Source organism: Rattus norvegicus, chromosome 5, assembly GCF_036323735.1.
Source record: "Rattus norvegicus strain BN/NHsdMcwi chromosome 5, GRCr8, whole genome shotgun sequence".
Taxonomy (NCBI): domain Eukaryota; kingdom Metazoa; phylum Chordata; class Mammalia; order Rodentia; family Muridae; genus Rattus; species Rattus norvegicus.
In genome coordinates this window covers 161275701-161296629 of record NC_086023.1, presented here as the reverse complement: position 1 = coordinate 161296629, position 20929 = coordinate 161275701, and the positions used below count along the sequence as shown (strand labels likewise).

The 20929-nt window shown below is 41.9% G+C and overlaps 1 protein-coding gene and 1 pseudogene across 1 annotated transcript; one reads left to right on the top strand and one right to left on the bottom strand.

Moving 5' to 3' along the window:
- Positions 1 to 954: 954 nt before the first annotated feature.
- On the bottom strand, positions 955 to 3509 carry LOC120103107 (PRAME family member 12-like). Its single transcript, XM_039111499.2, has 3 exons — positions 3223 to 3509; positions 2345 to 2932; positions 955 to 1522 (listed from the first exon to the last, which is right to left on the bottom strand). The coding sequence occupies exons 1-3, from the start codon at positions 3507 to 3509 to the stop codon at positions 955 to 957; spliced, it is 1443 nt and encodes a 480-aa protein (XP_038967427.1).
- Positions 3510 to 9922: 6413 nt separating this feature from the next.
- LOC103692410 (uncharacterized) lies at positions 9923 to 14454 on the top strand (annotated as a pseudogene).
- Positions 14455 to 20929: the final 6475 nt, after the last annotated feature.

Below are 20929 nucleotides of genomic sequence, written 5' to 3'. Positions count from 1 at the left end.
TTTATGTATATGAGTACACTATAGCTATCTTCAGACACACCAGAAGAGGGCATCAGATTATCATTGCAGATGGTTCTGAACCACCATGTGGTTGCTGGGAATTGAACTCAGGACCTCAGGAAGAGCAGTCAAGTGCTCTTAACCACTGAGCCATCTCTCCAGCCCAGCAGCAACCATTCTTAACCTCTGAGCAATGTCTTCAAGAGAATCCATATAACATTTTGCATAGGGTCCTCTTCAAGGAAAGAACATGTTGGGTCATTATTCTGCAAGATCTAAGAAGAGGAAGGAGAGAGACAAGACACACAGAGGTTTATTGGGCCAGGGAAAGCACAATACACAAGTATGTGCTCTCGCAGGACTCATTAAAAGGAAAAAAAAAAACAAATAAGCACATTCTTATTCAAAACTGATGTATTCAAAGATATAAAAAGTTATAATGCTAATGGTGGTGGTTGAAGATAATATCAGGCTGCAGGACCTCCTCAAGAAAGAAAGACACGGCTTAATAGCAATGGCAGTCTAATGCAAAAACACTTATAATTTCAGTTTGACTTATATTTCATGAAAATATATGCCCATATGCTGCAGAATAGAGTGTGAGGGATCAGCCAAAAGGTGGATACCATGCAGAGGGAGAGTGACACAGAGCCTTCCTATTCCAGTCTGTTATACTCTATATAATGTCCTTTCTCTTTATTCCCTTCACTACCTCTATGGTCCCTCATACTCAGCAAGTGTTGGGATGTAAGCTCTACAATTTTCAAATATCATTGCTGATCAAATGTGGGTCTCTACAGTAGACATTAGGTTGAAAATAAGCTAATGGATCTCCATGCCAACACAACTATCTTCAATCAGAAGAATTTAATTGGAATTCAAATAAAATGAAATAAATTTCTTCCCCAAGTACATCTAAAAATGCTTGAATGTACATGGACTATATTGCCTTATTTATTGCCAACAAGAGCATAGCATGGCCTCCAAATTATAGATAAAATATTTGTGACAATCCAAACATTTCTTGCTCACAAAGTAGACATGGTTTGGCTGCCTTAAAATCTTGAGTGTGTCCATAAGCTCAGAACAAAGTTGTATAAATCTGTGTGGAATAACATTACCAGTGTCATCATAGACCTCATCAGGGGCAGGGTACTTCTCCAGGGTCAAATGTGTGAGGTTAGCAGTATGCTGCAGCAACTTCTTCAGGCTGTCCATGGACAAAGAGTTCTCCTCAAAATTGACTTCAGTGAGCTGGGAACACTGGCTCAGCACAGGCAGGAGGGCTCTGATTTGGAAGTCCATGATCATACAGCCATTCAATTTTAATGTCTTTAGAGTAGCAGTCACTCTTTCTAGCAAGCTTCTGAGAAATGGATGACTTAAATTTATGAAGGTGACCCCACTCAGGTCCAGGTGTTTGAGCTGATGGATGCTTGGACACTGGGAGAGATACTTCATATCTGATTGTGACAGCATGCAATGAGTGATAGCAAGAGTCTCTAATGGACTCTCCAAACACCTAGAAAGAAAGAGAGAGAGAAAGAGAGATGAAGGACTTTACCTCAGTCATGTACAATAGTAGAAGAGAAAAAGCTGAGATATCAAGGTAGCAGAGTTGACTTAGGCCCAAAGTCATTTTCAGACCATTATTAAATTCGAGCTTAAGATTCTCTCTGAATAAGAGCTCACAACTCCTGTCATGTTATTCTAGGGTAAGACATAAGCTATCACTGTGACTGCTACTGCCTCAACGCTACAGTTTCTTCTGAACTGTTATATACCCAGTGACAGATGTTGTAAACTAGAGAACCTAAAAGGATGAACTGGGAAACAATTATAAGCATCCCCATCTCTGCCAACATTTATCTCAATGTGCCCTGACTACCACACAGAGCCTTTGTTCTGTTCATAGGGATTCTCCCAATTATTCACTCATTTCCCATCTATTCATCCCCTTCCTGTGCTCAAATTTTCTTTGAACCATGGGTAGTCAGAGGCAGATATAATCTGTTTACATAGCTCTCAAGATGAAGTTGACATGAGAGGACATGCAGTAAAAAAAATCTCATATATCTTATAGATCTATTTTCCCTTTATCAGATTTCTAATGACATGTTTTCTAAATTATGAACACATATATGACAGTCTGACTTTCCTAAGGCAAAAGTCAGAATGAGACAGCAGCATAAAGTACTATTAAATTCTTCTAAGCTTAAATCTATATAAGTTCACCACTGGCTGGGAAGCCACTATGTACACTGATGTTTAATGTAAAACAAAACAAAACAGCAACAACAAAAGCCTTTGTACACCCCTGGATAAAGCTCTCTTTCTTTCATACCTGAGCACTTGGTCCAGATGTTCATTCAGGAAGTAGACATCATTCAAATAGAGATGCTGGAGGTTACGAAGTTTGGAGAACTGAAAAAAGATCTGTTTAACACACAGGCCTTCCGTCTTTTGGTCCCAAGGCCAATCCACAGTTATGCAGATTTCCTTCAAAAGGAGTTTTTGGAGGTTTTTCATCTGGCCCAGGCCAGGGGCTAGCAATGCAAGGGTACACATGTCCCAGCATTTATTAATTTCCAGTTCCTGTATTGAGCCTAGATCAAAAACCCCCAACACATTCAGTGAGTCATAGGCAGGAATGGCCCCAAACTCCAACTTCTGACAGATCACCTGTATCACATTTTTCCTCTGCTTGGCCCAATGACAAAGGTATTTTATGTATTTGGATGGATGGCGGGACGTGAAGGAAAGGTTCATCAATACAGTCATGACCTGTTTTCCCCCTATGATGGGATGATTCCCCACTGGTTGGGTCTTGCCAATGACATCTAGTGAGCTGACTAAATCCTGTATTCCAGTATACCCTTTCCAGAAGTCATGATGGGCATCCCGTAAATCAAGCACTTGTAGTTTCCACATCCTGTGGGTAAAACAGATGGACATTCAGATGGACAGGAGACAGAAATGTGTAATCTGCATGACCCCACAATTCAAGTTCCCTTGAAGAGGCAGGGACAGACTCATTGCATATTGAATATTTCTGTTCGCAGCTGTGCTACATATACCACCATCTTGTTTCTTTGTCTCCAATATAGAAGTTAGTGACCCCTACAACCAGAAGCCTCTGATTCACCTTGTACCCATTTTGAATAATCTATTCACTTCCCCCCATCCACAACCATTCCTCCATGCTACTTTGGTCTCCCTTACCTAAGTCTAACCTTCTGTTTCATCAGCAAATCAAGGCCATCTAGCACAGCTTTCAAGGTCTCCAGGTGAGGAGGAGTCTCCATTAGTCCTCCCACTGGAAGGCATGGGAAAGGCCATGCTGCCACCATCTGCTTCAGGATGTTAGACTGTTTGCTGGTGAACGCATCCTTGAAGAGTGGTGGGAAGAGTTGCATGGGCAGGTCCTGTAGAGCAGAGATGGCCAAGGCTTCGTCTTTCATCAGGCTTCTTCCTGCCAGATGCTGCAGTGTTGGTGGGTTGAAGTTCATCTTGGTTTTCACATATGCAGATGCTATAGAAATATCCAAAGGAAAAAAGATTTCATCCAAAATTCCGTTAGCATGTATCTTCTTCCCACACCCCAGCCCCACCGCTAATGACATAAACTAGCAAGGGTGCCAATAACTGGTCTGGTACCACTAGAAATCTTGTAATTCAGATTCTGAGGTATCTGATTTTATCATTGCCATAGTGTCTTCAAGGTATTCTTGTTTATGTGGATACTTATTTTTTCAATAAGTTTTAGAAGCAGGAGACATGCTGAGCTCTAAGCTATCCTTTAAGAGACAGAATGCATTGAGGCAACAAGCAGCCTGCTATCCAAAAGTTACTTCACTCTTTCCACCATATTTTCTCCACCTTCATCAGACCTGGGGATCTTGACCCATACAGGTAGCCTTCCCTTCCCCACCATCTTTGCTGCCTATGAGTCCTCTAAGGCATTCCAACCCGCTCCCCCCCAAGCACCCTGTATCCCTCTGGATATGTATTGTTCTTTCACCTTCAGCAGACCTGTGGATCAGAAACCATACAGATAAGCATCTGTTTATTCCCCCTCTCATCTTCCCTGCCCACTGGGTCCTCTGGGCAAGTCAAGCTACCTTGTGAAGCACGCTATCTCAGGGGGACCTCCACTCTCTTGCCACCTCTCCTCCCTCCTTAATCATATCTGTGGATCCTGAACTATACAGATAAGCCACTCAACTCATCCTCCCAACTTGGTGAGTCCTGTGGGACAAGTTAAGCTGCCCTGAGAAGAGTGCTATCCCAATAGAACACACATTTTTCTCCTGATGTCAAAGATGCTCCCCTGTGGCTCGTAAAGACCCTTGTTCAACTATGGTTATAGCAGTTTTCTGTCAATAGGCACAAACTAAAACAACCAGAGTTGTTCTCAGCTGAAGACTCATAAAGACATTGTGATACAACTACACAATGGAATATTATTCGGCTATTAAAAATAAAGACATCATAAATGAATTGAATGACAAATGAATTGAATTTGAGAATATCATGCTCAGTGAGGTAACCCAGTCTAAAAAGGACATGCATGGTATATAATCACTAGTAAGTGAATATTAGCCTCAATATACATGATACCCATGCTGTACTCCACAGACCCAAAGAAGCTAAATAAAAGGAAGAAGTGAGGATGATTGAATCTCACTTCGAGTGTGGATAAATTAATCATAAGAGGCAAATGAAAGGAAAAAATGTTGTAGTCGAAAGGATAGAGAGGATAATGGTCAGTGTCAGGATTAAGTGTGGCCAGAGACAGGAGAGATGGCAAGATAGCCATGAGAATGAGTGGCCTGGGGTGGGTAGTGGGGGTATATCCAGGATCAGACAGAGAAGTGAGATGAGGCAGTTGCTCCATCATCAGTGGGGTTGACATTAGCTGTTACTCTCAGAATTGGGGAAATTGAATCTGAACCAGTCTCCTGCTTTAGTCATGCAGAAACCCCAGTGGAGCAATAGGAACAAACAACCCACCTATAAAACTGTTGACCCCAAATTTTTTCCTCTGTAAAACCAGTGCCAGAATGGTGGATGGAGCAGAGACTGAGGGAATTATTACATTATTAATGATACTCTGTCATACTTGCAGACAGAAGCCTAGAATGTCTATTTTCTGACAAGTTCCACCCTTTACCTAACTCCAGAGACCCACAGGCAAAGACTGGGTGGAGCTTGGGGACTCTTATTGAAGAATAGGGAGGAGGGTTTCAGGATTCCAAAGAGATAGGAACTGAAGAAGAACAACAACACAGTCAAATAACTTAGAACCTCTGGTCTCTTAGATACTGAACCACCAATAATAGAATATATAGAGACAGTACTTAGGGCTCCCCACACATATGTAGCGTTAATGCAGCCTGGTTTTACATAGGCCTCAAACATATGGAGAATGGGTCTAACCCAAAAACAGTTTCCTGGAAGTGGGATATATTCTTGAATTGGATCTGTCTTGTTGAACCAAAATGAGGGAAGAAATTCCTAATCTCATAGACTTGATGGGCCAAGGTAGGGAGATACCCAAGAAGGGCCAAATCACTCAGAGCAGTAAGCAAGGGGAGTGTGGGAAGGGTTATGGGATGGGGCAAGTGGTAGACAGTAATGAGCAGGAGTTAATAAGTAAAAATCAATCAATCAATAAATCAAACAAACAAGAAATTGAATGCTTCAATTTGTCAAATTAATGCTTTCATTGAACTCATCATAGCCAAGTGTTCTTCCCTACAGAGTTCTCTTCCTTGTCATTTTATAAATCTATATTCGCTTTGAACTAAATTTTTTGTAAAGTAGATTAGAGTAGGTCAGAATACATGGTGTTTGTCCTGTGCCTAAGTCCTTACATATTGCTTCCTTAGCCCATTATTAACAAGGAGGTCAGGGCAACTTCAGATCTCATAAGGTAGAGGCTGAACATTCATGTTTCATGACACTTGGCTATATATGGATTTCTGGCTATTCTGGGATAAATGAGATTTGGTGCTTCCAAATAACCAAACTATGAAATTAAGCAAGCAAGCAAGGAAACAAATACACACACACACACACACACACACACACACACACACACACACACACACAAAAGAAAACATTAAAATGAACACTGTCAAGCCAAGTCGTATGTGGTGTCCTGATGGGCATAAATGACTTACCCGATTTGGGTACTGCTCTCAAAAGCTCCAATCTCAGCAAGGTGAGGCAGTCACTCCAGACTCCAAGGCTCTGAGTGTCTTGTGCAGACATTGGTGTCCTTATATACTCTTTCCTCCTTATACCTTCCCTTTGCAGCCCCACCTCTCAGGCCAAAGCTGCCACGTGATAAGATGAGGAAGTCTCCACCCATTTAATCTCATTTTGGCCTAGCTAGAGTGAATCAGATCAGGTTAGGAGAAAGATAGGAGAGAAGCCCAGAGTGCCAGGTGAATGAATAGACATAGCCAGCTGTAGGGGTGAGTGTTGGGCATTCTCTAGAATATCCCAGAGACTTGGGATGTGAGAGCCTCCAGGACTCAATGGAAATGACCTCAGCACGAATTTCTAACAGTTGGCAGATGGAAACTGAAGAGACCATCTCCAGTGGATATATAAAAGGCTTCCAACGGAGGGATAAGATCATCATCCTACCTTAAATATTTCTGACTCAGACTTGTTCTGGTCTAAAAAAAAAAAAATGCAGGGATTAAAATGGAGTAAAGATCAAAGGAAAGGCCATCCAGTGACTGGCCCAACTTGGGATCCATCCCACTGGCGGGCACCGATATCTGACACTCATGGTAACATGTTGTTCTTGCAGACTGAAGCCCTTCATGGCTGTCTTCTGAGTGGCTCTACCAGCAGTTCACTCAGACAATTGCAGATACTTACAACCAAACATTGGATTGAAGGTTGGGGTCCCCTATGGAAGAGTTATGGAAAGAATTGAAAGAGCTAAGAGGTAGGTAACCCCATAGGAAGAACAACAGTATCAACTAACCCAGACGCCAGAGAGCTCCCTAACCAAACCACCAACCAAAAGCATGCATGGGCTAGTCACAGCAGACTGCTTGGTCTGACCTCAGTAGTGTGGGATGAATTTAATCCCACAGATACTTGATACCTCAGGGACAAGGAATAGTGCAGGGGGAGAAGAGAGTGAGAAGGAGAAGGTGGACTAAGTACCATCACAGAAGTACAGAGGATAGCATTGGAGTGAGAAAAAATTTGAAGAAGAGACTGGGTTGTGGGGCCACATTTGAAATGTAAATAAGTAAAACACCTTTTTAAAGCCTGATGATGATGATGATGATGATGAAGAGGAAGAAGAGGAAGAAGAGGAAGAAGAGGAAGAGGAAGAGGAAGAAGAAGAAGAAGAAGAAGAAGAAGAAGAAGAAGAAGAAGAAGAAGAAGAAGAAGAAGAAGAAGAAGAAGAAGAAGAAGAAGAAGAAGAATAAGAATTAAAGCCAGGTATGTTCGTTTATAAAAGTAATCCTAGCAACAGAAGGGTGAGTCAGGAAGATTGCTGAGAGTTTGAATTTCCAATTAACATACAAAGCCTGACCTTGCTAAAAAAAATAAGTCAACTTACTTACTTACTTACTTACTTACTTACTTACTTACTTACTTGCTTGCTTACTTAAATGAGACTTGGCACTGGGGAGTAATGCACTCAATAGGCTCTGGACTCTCAGGCATGTGTCAGATTTTGCCTGTCTCAAAGGGAACTGCATCAGTAACACACTGAAAATAATCCCAGGCTTCATCAGTTTGGGACACAGGCAACCAGTGAGAAGGCAGATTTTCATTGGAAGTTGTAGCAGACAGGGAGAGTTGTGAGGATTTAATGAGCCCTGTTCTCTGATTCCAAGTACATTGAACTACATTTAAAAAACAGCCATTAAATCTGATTGGGGTGTCTATAAAATTTTGCTACCTCCATTAGGGAAACGAGTGCAGAGTTTCTTAAGAGGAAAACAAAATGGGAAATACATTAAAGCCCACATTTATAGTTCTTTATTCATAGATCTTAGAAAAGAAGATGTAGTGGCTATTCCTGGTTATCAACTTGACTATATCTGGAATGAACTACAATCCAGGATTGGAACACTCACCTTTGATCCTGATCTTGAGGCTAGGAGATAAATGTTTCTGACCTGGATCTTGGTGTGGAAAGCTTTGAGGCAAAGTGGTTATGAATTACAGGACCTTAAGGCAAGGAGATCTCTGAATTCAAGGTTACCTGGGACAAAGCAAGTCCCAGATCCAGGCGTGGTGGTACACACCTTTAATCTGAGACATGCATTCTGGTAGAGACTCACTAAGGATATTGGAAGAAGGAAGACTTCTCATTTTTTTCCTGGTTGCCTCCCTTGTGGGACTGAACCACCGCTAGATCCTTGGACTTCCATTCACAGCTGCTACTGATCATTGTGGGGGAGTTGGACTATACACTATAAGTCATCAACCAATTATTTTAATGTATAGAGAATACCCATAAGTTCTGTGACTCTAGAGAACCCTGGCTAGGACAAGTTGGTATCAGAAGTGGTTCTAGAGGAGCAGAAGTATAATAATTAATCTTTTAAGAATCTGGAGTTGCTTTAATCACCAGCACCTTCAACTACTGAAACCTCCCCAGATGCTTTCTCTCCTGGGAGCTAGGAGAATGCTGAAGATCCATGGTTGAAACTATATTTCAGACTTAAAGAAACTAGTGCCTTTGATTATCTTCATGAATTAGGTGATGCGGTGTAAAAAAACTTTCTACAAGTTCGGGGGAAAATGATTTTGCTGGTTTGTTGCTCTTAGTATCTCTCGAAAAATTGATGAAGGAAAAGAATGAGCTGTATGATGAAATTGAACAGCTTCAGATACATGTAAACAATTTCTAGGTTTCTAAGTGTATCCTTAAAGAGAATCTTCTCTCCAGCAGTCATAGAGCTCAAGTTACAGAAAATGAAACTGAAGCCCTCATTATAAAGTTGACTGAATTGTAGTGAAATTCAAGTGTCAGCATCAGAGGCTGTCAGCAGTTAAAGTAAGGGCATTAATTGGTAAAGAATGGTATCCTATGACTTGGAATGGGGATGTGTGGAGGACCCTGTTGAAGTTGAGAATTTTGAATCTTCAGATTCTCAATGGTTTACCCCACCTGAGGAAGACCCCCCCGTCCGGAACGGGGAGACCCTCTCTCAAGTCTCGGGATGACTCGAACACCTGAAGAGCTCTCAGGGAGAACTTTCCCTCGGGATGGAGACCCTCCAACTCAATGACCAGACCGAGGCCACAGGATGCAATCAGCAAGAGGATTTGGTTTATTGTCGGGATACACAGGCACCTGTGGGCGCTTCAGTCACTCGGGGGACTGGCGCGCCCCACGGAACCAAGGATGGGCTTTTTATAGGATTCTGGGGAGCAGAAGCAAGCATACAGAAGCAGATGCATGGTTACAGGGATATAATTGGTGGATTCTAATGTGGCAAGGGTTCAGCCCGGGGGCAAGTTTCCTAGCTACCTTCCTGAAACATAACGACTGACTCGGCCCCCCAAGGGTTCAGCCCGGGGGGCAAGTTTCCTAGTTACCTTCTTGGAACATAAGGGCTGACTCGGCCCCCCACCAGGGTGTGGGACCTCTCCCGGGGCTTTTCTCATTGTCAGGCGCTCAACCGCAGTCGTCCTGTTGCCAGGCCTTCAACCATACACATCCTGCTTGGCAGCCGCTGTGTACTCAGTGTCCTAACCTTTCCCTGAACCAGTCATCTTAAGTACAGCCTTGTAAAATGGCGTTACTGTTGCTAAGCTGGGGTCTTTCACACCCAAAGACTCATGTGAGACTGTCCTTGCTGTAATCACACAAGGTTTATTAACGGGAACCAGTGCACTGGGGTCGAGACTCATATCCCTCGCAGGGGCAATGGAGTTCGACCCGGAGAGGCTGGGGAAAGAGGTATTTAAAGGGAGAAACCACAACCCGAGGGGGCAGGGATGGCGCCATTGGAAAGTGTGTAGAATAACAGTGAAAAATCACAAGGAAAAACTCTGTTTTTCAAGATTGTTTCCTAGGAGAAGCTGTCTCCTCCTTCTCAGATTGTTTAACTTCATGGTCCTCTAGTTCCTAGGAGAAGCTGCTTCCTGCTTCTCAAGATTGTTTAACTTTATGGTCCACTAGTTCCTAGGAGAAGCATCCTGGAACATACAATTCTGAGGCCTAACCTGTTTCTTCTACTCTAAACTTTGTGTCTAGGGGGGCAACTTTAAAACTTTTACCTTTCAGTAGTACCCTCAGCCCCGCCTTGAAATAATGCCTCTTCCACATGAGAAAATTAATCCCTCAGAGTCTGATAAACCAACAGTGACTTTTGATGCAGAAAATGCCAGGCAAGACAATGGTGATGTTTCTCAAGGCCCACCAATAATTTCTTCTAGACCCATAACCAGACTCAAGGCAAAATAGGCCCCTAGAGGGGAGATAGAAAGTTAGTCCTTGAGCAAATGTGCTACACTACTAAGGAACTTAATGAATCAGATAACTCATTCAAGCAGAAATCTGGGAAATATGTGTGGGAATGGAGTTTACGGGTGTGGGATAATGGTGGAAGGAACATAAAACTAGATCAGGCTGAGTTTATTGACACGAGCCCTCTAAGTGGAGATTCTAGGTTTAATATGGAAGCTCACACAGTTAAAATGGTGTCAGAAGTTTGTTTGAATGGTTGGCCGAAGTATGTATCAAACGATGGCCTACTGAAGGGGAGTTGGAGATGCTTGATATCCCCTGAGTTAGTGTTGCTGAAGGGATTTTAAGGCTCAGGACAATTGCAATGCTAGAGTGGATATGTTGTGTAAAACTTAACCCTCCACAATGGGAAGGCCTGGAAGATATGGCCTTCACGAATCCTATAAGACACAAACTGGTGAGAGGGGCACCAGTACATTTGAAGGATTTTGTTCTTACCCTTTTCTCGTGCCAGATCTTAGGGTTAGAGATGCTGCTGCTCAATTAGATGAATTAAATGCAATGGGTTTAATTGGGCCCCAGGTAACAAGAGCCAGGTGGCAGTATTGAATTGCCAGAGACAAGAGGATTGTAGTTATTATAATGGACAGCCTAGACAAAATGATTATAATGACATAGCCCATAATGGCCAACACAGGAGAGGTGAAATTTATAATGGCATGATTCATTCGGACCTGTGGTACTGGCTAATCAGTCATGGTTTTTCCAGGCATGAAATAGATAAGAAGTCTACTGCTTATCTGTTTGATCTATATAAGCAGAACAATTCTCAAACAAATGAAAGAAAGGTTACAATCAATTGTGGCAAAAGGCAATCTTGGCCAATGAATCAGTTTCTAGACTTGAGCTAGTGTGCAGACCCAGAGCCCCTTGAATGAAGGGGTGGTCAGGTTCCTCTAAGGAAGTGTATTGATAAGACCTCTAAATGTTTTGCTGTTAGCCATTCTCCAGTTCTTCCCCAGAGGGACCTATGACTTTTTACGAGGGTAACTGTACACTGGGGGAAAGGAAATAATCAGACTTTTGAGGGTTTATTGGAAATTTTCTGAATTGATGCTGATCCCAGGATACCCCAAGAAACATTGTGGCCCTCCAGTTAAAGTAGGAGCTGATGGAGGAGAGGTGATTAATGGAGTTCTGACTGATGTCCTACTCACAATAGGTCCAGTAGGTCCCAGAACACATCCTGTGGTCATTTCCCCAATTCCAGAATGTATAATTGGGATAGATATACTTTGAAGTTGGCAGAATTCTCACATTGGTTCCCTGGCCTGTGGAATGAGGGCTACTATTGATTAGAAAGGCTAAATGGAAGCCTTTAGAGCTGCCTTTGCCAAAGAAAATAATGAATCAAAAACAGTATCGTACTCCTGGAGGAATTGCAGAAATTACTGCCACTATCAAGGACTTGGAAGATTCAGGGGTGGTGGTTCCCACCACATCTCCATTTAACTCTCCTATCTGGCCAGTACAGAAGACAGATGAATCCTGGAGAATGACAGTTGACTATCAAAGACTAAATCAGGTAGTAACTCCAATAGCAGCTGCTTTACCAGATGTAGTTTCATTACTTGAGCAAACTAACACATCTCCTGGTACCTGGTATGCAACTATTGATCTAGCAAATGCTTTCCTCTCAGGACCTGTCCATAGGGACTACCAGAATCAATTTGCTTTCAATTGGCAAGGCCAGCAGTATACTTTTACAGTTTTGCCTCAAGGATTTATTAACTATCCTTGTGTTATAATTTAGTTAGAAGGGATCTTGATAGTTTGTGTATTCCACAAAATATCACATTGGTGTACTATATTGATGACATAATGCTGTTTGGACCAAGTGAGCAGGAAGTAGTAACCACTTTGGATTCATTGGTAGCACATATGCATATCAGAGGATGGGAACTAAATCCAACCAAAATTCAAGGACCATTTACATCAGTGAAATTCTCAGGAGTCCAGTTGTGTGGGGCAGGCAGAGATATTTCTTCTAAGGTGAAAGATAAGTTATTGCACCTGGCCCCTCCCACCACCAAGAAAGAAGCACAACGTTTAGTGGGTCTATTTGGATTCTGGAGACAGCACATTCCTCACTTGCATGTGTTACTCAGGCCCATTTACCAAGTGACTCAGAAAGCTGCTAGCTTTGTGTGGGGACTGCAACAGGAGACTCTTCATCAGGTCCAGGCTGCTGTGCATGTTGCTCTACCACTTGGACCATATGATCCTGCTGACCAGATGGTACTTGATGCTATGTATAGCCTCTGGCAGGCCCCTATAAGTGAATCACAGAAGAGACCTTTAGGATTTTGGAGCAAAGCTCTACCATCATCTGCAGACAACTGTTCTTCCTTTGAAAAACTGTTCTTGGTCTGCTTTTAGGTCTTAGTGGAAACTGAATGTTTGACAATAGGACACCAAGTTACCATGCAACATAAACTGTCCACCATGAGCTGAGTGTTACCACACCCTTCAAGTCATAAAGTAGAATGAGCTCAGCAGCACTCTATTATCAAATGGAAGTGGTATGTACATGATTGAGCCTGGGCATGTCCTGAAGGCACAAGCAAGTTACATGAAGAATTTGCTCAAATGCCTATGGTCTCTACTACTGTTACAATGCCATCGACTGCCAAGCATGCACCTATAGCCACATGGGGTGTTCCTTATGATCGGCTGACTGAAGAAGAAAAGATTAGGACCTTGTTTACTGATGACTCTGCACATTATGCTGGCACCACCAAGAAGTGGACAGCTGCAGCTTTACAACTCTTTTCCGGAACAACCCTGAAAGATAACAGGTAAAGGAAAATCTTGTTTGGATGAAGAAATGGTCAGATGTACGATTATTCATTGACTCACGGGCTGTAGCCAATGGCATGGCTGGATGATTAGGGACTTGGAAAGATCATGGTTGGAAAATTGGTGAAAAAGACTTCTGGGGAAAAGGTATGTGGATAGATCTCTCCAAATGGGAAAAGGATGTGAAGATGTTTTTGTCCTATGTCAATGCTCACCAAAAGTTAACTTCAGCTGAGGAGGAGATCAGTAATCAAGTGGATAAGATGACCCATTCTGTGGACAGTCAGATTTTTCCCCAGGTATCCCTGTCATGCTCAATGGGCACATGAACAAAGTGGCCATGGCGGCTGAGATGGATGTTATGCTTGTGCTCAACAACACGGATTTTCACTCATCAAGGCTGACCTGGCTACAGCTGCTGCAGAATGTCAGATCTGCCAAGGGCAGAGACTAATACTGAGCCCCAGGTCTGGCACCATTCCTCGAGGTGACCAGCCAGCAACTTGGTGGCAGGTTGACTACATTGGACTACTTCCTCTGTGACAAGGACAATGTTTTGTTCTTACTGGAGTAGATACTTATTCTCATTATGGATTTTCCTTTCCTGCACGTAATGCTTCTGCCAAAACCACCATCATGGACTTACAGAATGCCTTATCCACCATCATGGTATTCCACACAGTATTGCTTCTGATGAAGGAACTCATTTCACAGCCAGAGAAGTGTGACAGCAGGCCCACGATCATGGAATCCACTAGTCTTATCGTGTTCCCCGTCATTTTGTAGCAGCTGTCTGATAGAAAGATGAAAAGGCCTTTTGAAGATGCAGTTACAGCACCAATTAGGTGGCAGCAGCTTGGAAGGCTGGGGCAAAGTTCTTCAGAAGGCAGTATAGGCTTTGAATCAGCATCCAATATATGATAGAGTTTCTCCCAGAGCCAGAATCCATGGGTCCAGGAATCAAGGGGTTGAAAGGGGAATAGTTATACTCACTATCACTCCTCGTGATCCTCTAGGAAAATCTTTTGCTTCCTGTCCCCACAACTCTCGGTTTTACTGGCCTAGAAGTTTTGGTTTCAGAGTGGGGAGTGCTCCTACCAGGAACCACAATGAATATTTCATTGAATTAGAAGGTCAGACGCCCCACCCCAACCCCCACTCTGGGTCATTTTGGGTTTCTAATGCCTTTAAACCAACAGGCTAAGAAAGGAATAGCAGGGGAAATTGGATTGCCCCTCCAGTATGGAGGTAAGAAGGATTATGTCTGGAGTGCAGGAGATCCCTTAGGGTGTCTCTTGGTACTACCATGTCCTGTGATTAAAGCCAATGGGAAACTACAACAGCCTAATCCAAGCAGGACAGCAAAGGATGCAGACCCATCAGGAATGAGGGTATGGGTCACTCCTCCAGGGAAAGAGCCAAGACCTGCTGAGGTGTTGCAGAGGGTGGAGGAAATACAGAACGAGTAGTAGAGGAAGGCAGTCATAAATACCAACCAAGGCCATGTAACAAGTTGCAGAAGCAATGATTATAAAAAGATATGAATGCTTCTTTTGTTTTATTTTTTAAGAACACATTTGCCTTTCTCCCAATTTCTTTAACATCAATTGGTATTTAAGTTTTGATACTAAAAGAATGTACACAAGGGACATTGCACCATTTTAAATTGACATATGCATTTGCGATTGTATGAGGAAAAGTTATATCATACTAGGCATATTCATGATCTTGTTATTGTTGCATGTGGATGTGAGATATTTGTGTCAAATTGACAAGGGGCGACTATTCCTGTTTGTCAACTTGGCTATATCTGGAATGAACTACAATCCAGAACTGGAAGGCTCAAGATCCTGATCTTGAGGCTGGGGGATAAAAGTTTCTGGCCTGCATCTTTGTATGGAGATCTTGAGACAAAGGGGCTATGAATCACAGGAGATTTAAGGCAAGGAGATCTCTGAATTCAAGGACACCTGGGACAAAGCAAGTCCCAGATCCAGGTGTAGGGGTACAAATCTTTAATCTGAGACACACCTTCTGCTGCAGACTTACATAAGGACATGGGAAGAAGGAAGCCTGTCTTTTTTTTTTTTTCTTTTCTTTTACTTTTTTTTTATCTTTATTAACTTGAGTATTTCTTATTTACATTTCAATTGTTATTCCCTTTCCCGGTCTCCGGGCCAACATCCCCTCTAACCCATCCCCCTCCCCTCCTATATGGGTGTCCTCCTCACCATCCTCCCCCACTACTGCCCTCCCCCCAACAATCACGTTCACAGGGGAATCAGTCTTGGCAGTACCAAAGGCTTCCCCTTCCACTGGTGCTTTTACTAGGCTATTCATTGCTACCTATGAGGTTGGAGCCCAGAGTCAGTCGATGTAGAGTTTTTGGGTAGTAGCTTAGTCACTGGAAGCTCTGGTTGCTTGGCATTGTTGTTCATATGGGGACTCGAGCCCCTTCAAGCTCTTCCAGTCCTTTCTCTGATTCCTTCAACGGCTGTCCCATTCTCAGTTCAGAGGTTTGCTGCTGGCATTCACCTATGTATTTGCCATATTCTGGCTGTGTCTCTCAGGAGAGATCTACATCCGGCTCCTGTCTGTCTGCACTTCTTTGCTTCATCCATCTTGTCTAATTGGGTGGCTGTATATGTATGGGCCACATGTGGGGCAGGCTCTGAATGGGTGTTCCTTCTGCCTCTGTTTTAAACTTTGCCTCCCTATTCCCTGCAAAGGGTATTCTTGTTCCCCTTTTAAAGAAGGAGTGAAGCATTCACATTTTGATCATCCGTCTTGAGTTTCATGTATTCTGTGCATCTAGGGCAATTCAAGCATTTGGGCTAATAGCCACTTATCAATGAGTGCATACCATGTGTGTTTTTCTGTGATTGGGTTACCTCACTCAGGATGATATTTTCCAGTTCCATCCATTTGCCAATGAATTTCATAAAGTCATTGTTTTTGATAGCTCAGTAATATTCCATTGTGTAGATGTACCACATTTTCTGTATCCTTTCCTCTGTTGAAGGGCATCTGGGTTCTTTCCAGCTTCTGGCTATTATAAATAAGGCTGCTATGAACATAGTGGAGCACGTGTCTTTTTTATATGTTGGGGCATCTTTTGGGTATATGTCCAAGAGAGGTATAGCTGGGTCCTCAGGTAGCTCAATGTCCAATTTTCTGAGGAACCTCCAGACTGATTTCCAGAATGGTTGTACCAGTCTGCAATCCCACCAACAATGGAGGAGTGTTCCTCTTTCTCCACATCCTCACCAGCATCTGCTGTCACCGGAGTTTTTGATCTTAGCCATACTGACTGGTGTGAGGTGGAATCTCAGGGTTGTTTTGATTTGCATTTCCCTTATGACTAAAGATGTTTAACATTGCTTTAGGTGTTTCTCAGTCATTCAGCATTCCTCAGCTGTGAATTCTTTGTTTAGCTCTAAACTCCATTTTTTAAATAGGGTTATTTGTCTCCCTGCGGTCTAACTTCTTGAGTTCTTTGTATATTTTGGATATAAGGCCACCATCTATTGTAGGATTGGTAAAGATCTTTTCCCAATCTGTTGGTTGCCATTTTGTCCTAACCACAGTGTCCTTTGCCTTATAGAAGCTTTGCAGTTTTATGAGATCCCATTTGTTGATTCTTGATCTTAGAGCATAAGCCATTGGTGTTTTGTTCAGGAAGTTTTCTGCATTGGCCATGTGTTCAAGATGCTTCCCCACTTTTTCTTCTATTAGTTTGAGTGGATCTGGTTTGATGTGGAGGTCCTTGATCCACTTGGACTTAAGCTTTGTACAGGGTGATAAGCATGGATCGATCTGCATTCTTCTACATGCTGACCTCCAGTTGAACCAGCACCGTTTGCTGAAAATGCTATCTTTTTTCCATTGGATGGTTTTGGCTCCTTTGTCAAAAATCAAGTGACCATAGGTGTTTGGGTTCATTTCTGGGTCTTCAATTCTATTCCACTGGTCTATCTGCCTGCCTCTGTACCAATACCATGCAGTTCTTATCACTATTGCTTTGTAATAGTGCTTGAGTTCAGGGATAGTGATTTCCCCAGAAGTCCTTTAATGTTGAGGATAGTTTTAGCTATCCTGGGTGTTTTGTTATTCCAGATGGATTTGCAAATTGTTCTGTCTAACTCTTTGAAGAATTGGATTGGTATTTTGATGGGGATTACATTGAATCTGTAGATCGCTTTTGGTAAAATGCCATTTTTACTATATTTATCCTGCCAATCCATGAGCCTGGGAGATCTTTCCATCTTCTGAGGTCTTCCTCAATTTCTTTCTTCAGAGGCTTGAAGTTCTTATCATACAGATCTTTTACTTACTTGGTTAAAGTCACACCGAGGTATTTTATAACATCTGGGACTATTATGAAGGGTGTTGTTTCCCTAATTTCTTTCTCGGCTTGTTTCTCTTTTGTGTAGAGGAAGGCTACTGATTTATTTGAGTTAATTTTATACCCAGCCACTTTGCTGAAGTTGTTTATCAGCTTTAGGAGTTCTCTGGTGGAACTTTTGGGATCACTTAAATATACTATCATATCATCTGCAAATAGTGATATTTTGACTTCTTCTTTTCCAATCTGTATCCCCTTGATCTCCTTTTGTTGTCTGATTGCTCTGGCTAGAACTTCAAGAGCTATATTGACTAAGTAGGGAGAGAGTGGGCAGCCTTGTCTAGTACCTGATTTTAGTGGGATTGCTTCAAGTTTCTCTCCATTTAGTTTAATGTTAGCCACTGGTTTGCTGTATATGGCTTTTACTATGTTTAGGTATGGGCCTTGAGTTCCTATTCTTTCCAGGACTTTCATCATGAAGGGGTGTTGAATTTTGTCAAATGCTTTCTCAGCATCTAATGAAATGATCATGTGGTTTTGTTCTTTCAGTTTGTTTATATAATGGATCACGTTGATGGTTTTCCGTATATTAAACCATCCCTGCATGCCTGGGATGAAGCCTACTTGATCATGGTGGATGATTGTTTTGATGTGCTCTTGGATTCGGTTTGCAAGAATTTTATTGAGTATTTTTGCATCGATATTCATAAGGGAAATTGGTCTGAAGTTCTCTTTCTTTGTTGGGTCTTTGTGTGGTTTAGGTATAAGAGTAATTGTGGCTTCATAGAAGGAATTCAGGAGTGCTCCATCTGTTTCAATTTTGTGGAATAGTTTGGACAGTATAGGTATGAGGTCTTCCATGAAGGTCTGATAGAACTCTGCACTAAACCTGTCTGGACCTGGGCTCTTTTTGGTTGGGAGACCTTTAATGACTGCTTCTATTTCGTTAGGAGTTATGGGGTTGTGTAAATGGTTTATCTGTTCCAGATTTAACTTTGATACCTGGTATCTGTCTGTGAAATTGTCCATTTCCTGCAGATATTCATGTTTTGTTGAATATATGCTTTTGTAGTAGGATCTGATGATTTTTTGAATTTCCTCTGATTCTGTAGTTATGTCTCCCTTTGCATTACTGATTTTGTTAATTTGTACACACTCTCTGTGTCCTCTCATTAGTCTGGCTAAGGGTTTATCTATCTTGTTGATTTTCTCAAAGAACCAACTTTTGATTCTGTTGATTCTTTGTATGGTCCTTTTTGTTTCTACTTGGTTGATTTCAGCTCTGAGTTTGATTATTTCCTGCCTTCTACTCCTCCTGGGTGTATTTGCTTCTTTTTGTTCTAGAGCTTTTAGGTGTGCTGTCAAGCTGCTGACATATGCTCTCTCCTGTTTCTTTCTGCAGGCACTCAGAGCTATGAGTTTTCCTCTTAGCACAACTTTCATTGTGTCCCATAAGTTTGGGTATGTTGTACCTTCATTTTCATTAAATTCTAAGAAGTCTTTAATTTCTTTTTGATTTTTTCCTTGACCATGTTATCACTGAGTAGAGCATTGTTCAACTTCCATGTATATGTGGGTATTCTTCCCTTTTTGTTATTGAAGACCAGCTTTAGCCCGTGGTGGTCTGATATGATGCATGGGATTATTTCTATCTTTCTGTATCTTTTGAGGCCTGTTTTATGACCAATTATATGGTCAATTTTGGAGAAAGTACCATGAGGTGGTGAGAAGAAGGTATATCCTTTTGTTTTAGGATAGAATGTTCTATAAATATCTGTTAAGTCCATTTGACTCATGACTTCTCTTAGTCTGTCTACATCTCTGTTTAATTTCTGTTTCCATGATTTGTCCATTGATGAGAGTGGGGTGTTGAAATCTCCTACTATTATTGTGTGAGGTGCAATGTGTGCTTTTAGCTTTAGTAAGGTTTCTTTTATGTATGTAGGTGCCCTTGTACTTGGAGCATAGGTATTTAGGATTGAAAGTTCATCTTGGCGGATTTTTCTTTGATGAATATGAAGTGTCCTTCCGTATCTTTTTTGATGACTTTTGGTTGAAAATTGATTTTATTTGATATTAGAATGGCTACTCCAGCTTGCTTCTTCAGACCATTTGCTTGGAAAGTTGTTTTCCAGCCTTTCACTCTGAGGTAGTGTCTGTCTTTGTCTCTGAGGTGTGTTTCCTGTAGGCAGCAAAATGCAAGGTCCTCATTGCATATCCAGTTTGTTAATCTGTGTCTTTTTATTGGGGAATTGAGTCCATTGATGTTGAGAGATACTAAGGAATAGTGATTGTTGCTTCCTGTTATATTCGTATTTGGATGTGAGATTATGTTTGTGCTTGTCTTCTCTTTGTTTTGTTGCAAGACAATTAGTTTCTTGCTTTTTCTAGGGTGTAGCTTGCCTTCTTATGTTGGGCTTTACCATTTATTATCATTTGTAAGGCTGGATTTGTAGAAAGATATTGTGTAAATTTGGTTTTGTCATGGAATATCTTGGTTTCTCCATCTATGTTAATTGAGAGTTTTGCTGGATACAGTAACCTGGGCTGGCATTATGTTCTCTTAGGGTCTGTATGACATCTGTCCAGAATCTTCTGGCTTTCATAGTCTGTGGTGAGAAGTCTGGTGTAATTCTGATAGGTCTGCCTTTATACGTTACTTGACCTTTTTCCCTTACTGCTTTTAATATTCTTTTGTTTTGTTTTGTGCATTTGGTGTTTTGACTATTATGCGACGGGAGGAGTTTCGTTTCTGTTCCAATCTATTTGGAGTTCTCTAGAGGAAAGCCCCTATCTTTAAGTCCCTTGGACTCCTTTCTCCTAACCTATAAAACCTCTGGAGGTTTTTCTTAATCTATGGTGCTGCTTGATTAATAAAAGCTAGAGCAACTCCTGCCTTTGCTGCTGTCAATTAGGTCCCAAGGAGATGTATTGTCGAAATGCCTCCATGAACCTCTCTAAAATTCTTTCACTTCCTCCCAGCCTAATAGCATACATTCTGACCAAATTTGTTGTGTGTCTTGCATCCACTTTGATACCTGTCAGAAGAGGTTGATGGTAGACCAAGGACCTCTTCTTACTTTAACAGGGTTAAAAATCCCAATCAGGGAGAGTCAGGAGAGGGCAAGCATATTGAGGTGTGCTACCCTGTAGGGCCAGGAACAATCTTCCTGGCCTCTTCTCTCCTGACTGGAACCTGTTAAATGTGGATATATCCTATTTCATGTTAATTGATCAGGCATATCAAAGTCACTTGTCAA

Bases quoted from the DNA above. Each gene is read 5' to 3' on its own strand.
- LOC120103107 (XM_039111499.2), bottom strand. From the start codon at position 3,509: ATGAACTTCAACCCACCAACACTGCAGCATCTGGCAGGAAGAAGCCTG. The intron at 2,933-3,222 runs GTAAGGGAGACC...TTTTACCCACAG, and splicing joins AAACAGAAGGTTAGACTTAG to GATGTGGAAACTACAAGTGC. The intron at 1,523-2,344 runs GTATGAAAGAAA...CTTTCTTTCTAG, and splicing joins CATCTGGACCAAGTGCTCAG to GTGTTTGGAGAGTCCATTAG.